Source organism: Triticum dicoccoides, chromosome 4B (assembly GCF_002162155.2).
Source record: "Triticum dicoccoides isolate Atlit2015 ecotype Zavitan chromosome 4B, WEW_v2.0, whole genome shotgun sequence".
Lineage (NCBI taxonomy): Eukaryota > Viridiplantae > Streptophyta > Magnoliopsida > Poales > Poaceae > Triticum > Triticum dicoccoides.
The window spans coordinates 476,202,667-476,207,789 of record NC_041387.1 but is presented as its reverse complement, the minus strand read 5'-3'; the positions used below and the strand labels follow the sequence as shown (position 1 = coordinate 476,207,789).

General features: G+C 56.6%; 1 protein-coding gene across 1 annotated transcript; it reads right to left on the bottom strand.

The window, feature by feature from the left end:
* Positions 1-450: 450 nt before the first annotated feature.
* Positions 451-5,117, bottom strand: LOC119290962 (probable disease resistance protein At1g61300). The gene is made up of 2 exons (XM_037569645.1): positions 3,991-5,117; positions 451-2,410 (listed from the first exon to the last, which is right to left on the bottom strand). The coding sequence occupies exons 1-2, from the start codon at positions 5,008-5,010 to the stop codon at positions 680-682; spliced, it is 2,751 nt and encodes a 916-aa protein (XP_037425542.1). The 5' UTR covers positions 5,011-5,117; the 3' UTR covers positions 451-679.
* Positions 5,118-5,123: the final 6 nt, after the last annotated feature.

The following is a 5,123-nucleotide window of genomic DNA, read 5'->3' as shown; positions in this document are numbered from 1 at the left end:
TAATGGTCATGATGACACTTTATGTAGGGCGTTACCAGTAACGCCCGGCCTTAATGTACTTTAACCCTCTGCTACGTGGGTTGGCTGGGGTCCTGGCGTCCTCTGTATAAGCCACCCCCTCCACTGGTAGAAGGGTTCACACCCCTGTAACTCGTACACATAAACCAGTCGACCGCCTCCAGGCTCTGAGACGTAGGGCTTTTACTTCCCCAGAGAAGGGTCTGAACTCGTTAAACACTCGTGTGTACAACTACTCCATAACTAGGATCTTGCCTCTCCATACCTACCCCCATTCTACTGTCATACTTAGAACCACGACAGCTACTGCCAACATACAGTACTCCCTCGGTCTGAGAAAATTGTCCCTCAAATAGATGTATCTAGCACCAAATTATTGTTAGATACATTCATTTGATGGACAAGTTTGGGACAAGATTTTTCGGACGGAGGGAGTAGTATTGATTCTTTACTTCAATTGATAATGAAATACAACAAGAAAATCAAAACTAAGAAAAGAAAGCCCAAACCAATCTCCTTGTCTTCTCAAAATAAATTCCAAAAAAATTACATGTATTCTTTGTTCGTTGTTCCTGGCCATCTTATCACCCACCACAAACGGAATTCCCCATCAAACAGGCCAAGGACGCGCCAAAACTCCAATTCGGTGAGCGCGAGAGCCTCAGAGCAGCACCGGCACAAAGCAGGCCTTGACGTCGTCGCTCGCCCACTGCAGCCCGTTCCACCAGTGCTTGTCGCCCTCCACCCTCACCCTGCCCTGCCCGCCGGCCACCGGCCGCATCGGTATGCGCCTCAGCCGCGAGCACCCCCTGGTCTGCAGCCTCCGCAGCTCCGGGAACGCGCACTCCCCGCCGCCGCCGCGGATGTCCTCCAGCCTCGGCAGCCCCAGCAGCGCCAGCAGCCTCAGCCTCGGGAACGTCACCACCTCCTCCGCCTCGCTGCCCCCCTCCGCGGCGCCACCGACCAGCCTCGTCATCCCGTTGCAGCCGCTGAGGTTGAGCGACTCGAGGCACGGGAGGTGCTGCACCCAGGTCATGTGCGTCAGCGCGTGGCACGCGCCGATGGCCACCTCCCGGAGGTTGGACGCCGCGCCGTGGGACCACTCCATGACACGGAGCCTCGCGAGGAACCCGAACTTGACCACCTCCAGCCTCGGCGCGTGCGCGTCGGCCACGATCTCCTCGATGTCGGACGAGTACACCACCAGCTCCCGCAGGCCCTCCTGCACGCCGCCGAGCTCCGCCGCGTGCTGCGCCGATAGCAGCTCCAGGGTCCGCGCCCCGTCCAGCTTGCGCAGGTGGATCGACCGGGCGCGCACGCCCGGCGCCAGACGCGCGAGCCTCTGCGCGTCGCGGGTGTTGTCCATCCAGATGCCGAGCCACGGCATGCGCGCGCCGCTGCCGTCGAGGTCGTCGATGACCGGCGCGACGTAGTCGTCCGCGACGGAGACGATGCTCGCGGTGAACAGGTCCAGCACTTGCAGCTTGGATAGCCGCGAGATCAGGCCCGGAGGCACCGTGATCTGGATGTAGTAGTTGTCGCGCAGGTGGAGGTACTTGAGCCGGCTCAGGTTGCTCAGCTCCATGGGCAGCGACAGGATCCTGTTCCTGGACAGGTTGAGGAACTCCAGGTTGACGAGGCAGCAGATCTCCATCGGGAACGCGTCCAGTATGCCGGTGTCCTCCAGGTCCAGGTACGTCAGCCTGGTGAACTGCTGGATCGCCTGCAGCATCCTCCGCGGCAGGGCGCGGTTGCACTGCAGCATGAGCGACGCCGGCTGCGCGTCCGAGAGCGCGCCGCCGGCCTTGGCGGGGGCCTCCTCGATGGCGTTGTGCATCAGCGACACGCGCTCCGTGTCGCGCCACAGCGCCTCGTCGCGGGGCGGCTCCCGGAGCCCGACGCCCGCGCGGACCAGCCACTTGCCGGGCGCGAGCTGGAGCGCCGCGTCGCGGACCACGTCGTGGAGCCGGACGTGCGTGTCGGACGGGCACATGTTGTGCCGGTGGTTGTCGCCCTGCTCCAGGAGGCGCGCCGACTCCAGGATGGAGACCACCGTGTGCCCGAACCGGAGCGACTCGTCGACGTCGTCGTAGTTGGGGAGGAGGCCCAGGCCGATCCAGCACTGCACGAGCTCGTCCTTGGAGATGTTGTGGTCCTCCGGCCAGAGCGCACAGGTCAGGAGGCACTCCCTCACCGTGTCGCTCTCAAGGCTGTCGAAGCAGAACTTCACGAGAGGGTGCGCGCTCTTGTCATGGCCGGGCGCGCTGCTCGTGAGCTGCGGCTTCTTGAGCTTGTCGAGTGCATCGCTCCACTCCTCTGCTGTACGTTTGTTGGACATGGCACGGCCGACGGTGGCGAGGAAGAGAGGCATGCCATTGCATTCTGCAGCCACCTGTTGAGCAGTAGAGCAAAGCTATTAGAGATTTAGGTAGAAATGTTTATGAAGAAATCAAATGCTCATCTGAACAGATCTCGGTCGACCGAGACTTAACCAGTCTTAGTCAAGCGACATAACGTATAGAGAAAAAAGAAAAAAAATAAATAAATTGCATGATCTCCACGTAATATCTCACGAACATAGCAACGACTTAAGTCTCAGTCGATTGAGATTTAGCAATCCCGTTTTTCTTAGCCACCCACACCCAATGTATTCTCATCTTTTTGTACTCGCACTAGCAGTATCCATGAAATATCATATATGTTCTGAGAACTTGTAAACACCAAAGGCAATCAGAGATGCGTACACAATATGCTGCAGATGTACAAAATTGTCATGTTTGTCGGAAAAAAGACTTGCAGAAAATGCAGAACCTTGGCCCATTTTGTTCCTTACATAACATCGCATCGCCAATCTTGATGCAAAATTAGAGCTTATGATAAGAGCAAAGTCACACAGTCCCTCCGGCTCAGATATGGATTCCATTTGTATCTCAGACATGGATTCAATTTGTATCTGATATTCTCGTTCGTGCTATTTGATTATCCGGTAATTATATTCTTCCTACGCTACTGCTTGGTAAAACTCAGAAGATATCCATTCGACGATAACCCAGGAGCTGCCCTGCCAAATTATTGGCTGACCTGGGGTTTGATCTGTTCTCCTAATCATCCAATCACAAGTTGGTTCTCTGCTGACCTATGGGTTCAAAGTGTGTTTGGATAACTACCAATTTTGGATTGCCCCGTCAGATGTTCCCTTGGGAGTTCTTGCCTTTTGGATGTGTGTTTTTTTAGCCTATTGGAGCTAACTTTTATTTATTGTTATTTGTATGGATTCAAAACTTTGCAATGAAGATGACTGCATGCATCAATGGATGTGTGTTGGACCGTTTTCACTTTTTCGAAAAATAAGATGTGTGCACGGGCACACCCACAGTTTTCTCAAGCTTCTACATGCTTTCAGGTTGATTGTTGGGAAATTTGTATACTAGTCTTTGCGTAATCCCTATGGGGAATAAGCTCGTTCACGACCTAGTAATTCTCAAGGTATGATCAAAATGGACTCATATAACCAATATTACAAAGTAATTAAGCTAGCTAACAACACTGCTTCTGAACCAGCATCACTATTGGCGTATGAAGTGTGGATCTGCACATTTTGGTCCAAAATTATGTCTAATTGTTTATACTTTGAAAACAGATTGTATGAACTTATAACTGTTTTGACCACAATTTTTGTATCTTCTGAAAACAGATTGTATCAAAATTCACAACTAACTCTTCATCTGACAATTTTTCATCAAAATTTTGTTTGAAAATTTCAAGACATTTTAAACTGCCTTTTTGAATTTCTCAAATCAAACAGCTGTGCGTGCCCCATATCCATGTGCACAAAAGCTAGTACACCTGCCCCACGTCTATGACCACAAAATCTGCGCTCCTGTTTCAGGAGAAAGCGGCTAACAGACAGGAAAAAAGAGAGCAAATCCGAGTTTTCCAAAGTAGGCAAAGATGGATCGAGTGATTGATTACCTGTCTTGCAAGTGTGGAAATTTGGGCGTCGCCGCGGATGGCCTCCTCGCCGGCGTTCGCTTCAAACAGGCTCCACGCATCGTCTTCGTTCATGCACTCCATCTTGATCTTCTTGCGGCAGCCCATGTCCGCGCACACCGCCTCGCTCCTGGACGCCACGACCACCTTCCTCACCCGACCGGCCACCACCCCCAAGGGCTGCGGGATGCCGACCCTCTCCAGGTCCAGGCGCTCCCACACGCCGTCCAGCAGGAGCAGGAAGTTCTTGTCCCTGAGGAAGCTCAGGATTCCGGCGGCCTGCGCCTGCTCGGTCGGCGCGTCGCGGAGGCCGAGCACGGCCACGACCTCCTTCTGGAGTTTCGCCACCGTGCAGTCCCTGGAGGCCGCCAGGAGGAGGACGTGGTCGAAGAAGGGCGCGACGCGGCCGCACACGTCGCGCACCCGCTTCAGCACCGTGGTCTTGCCCACGCCGCCGGCGCCCCAGACGCCGAGCGCGGCGTCGCAGTCGCCGAGGAAGCGGAGCGCCTCGTTGAGGTACGCCCTGCCGGACCCCGTCTCGGGCGGGAGCTCCAGCTCCTCGGGCTGGAGGAGCAGCGGCGGCGGCGCCTGCGGCGTGGCCAGCGCGGCCTCGAGCAGCGCCGCGCCCTGCTCCTGAATCGCGCGCACGATCTTGAGCTGCTTCTCGGCCAGCCCGGCGACTGGGCCCGTGGTGAGGAAGTACTGCAGGAGGCGGACGACGTAGAGCTGACCCGCGTCGTGGCGCGCCTTGATGGACGCCACCTCGTCCTGCGCGTCCTGCACGCGCCGCAGCCACGCGCGCGGCTGCTCCGGCTCCGGCGCGCCGTCCAGCTGCTTGAGCACGTCGGCCCGCAGCTGCAGCAGGGCCTCGACGGCATCGTCGAGCTCCTTGACGCGCTTGTCGCCATCGGCCAGCGGCTGCCACCACTTGCCGAAGAAGAGCACGACGAGCGCGCCGCCGAGGGCGAGCGTGGCGAGCACGGCCGCGAGCTGCATCTCCATCGCTGATCAGCAAAGGTCAAGCGAAAGCGCGGTTCGGTCAATCTTCTCCGGCACGTCGCGTGGCGCGGCGGCGGATCTAGGTAAGAAGGTCGTGGAAGGCTGCTGGCTAGGCT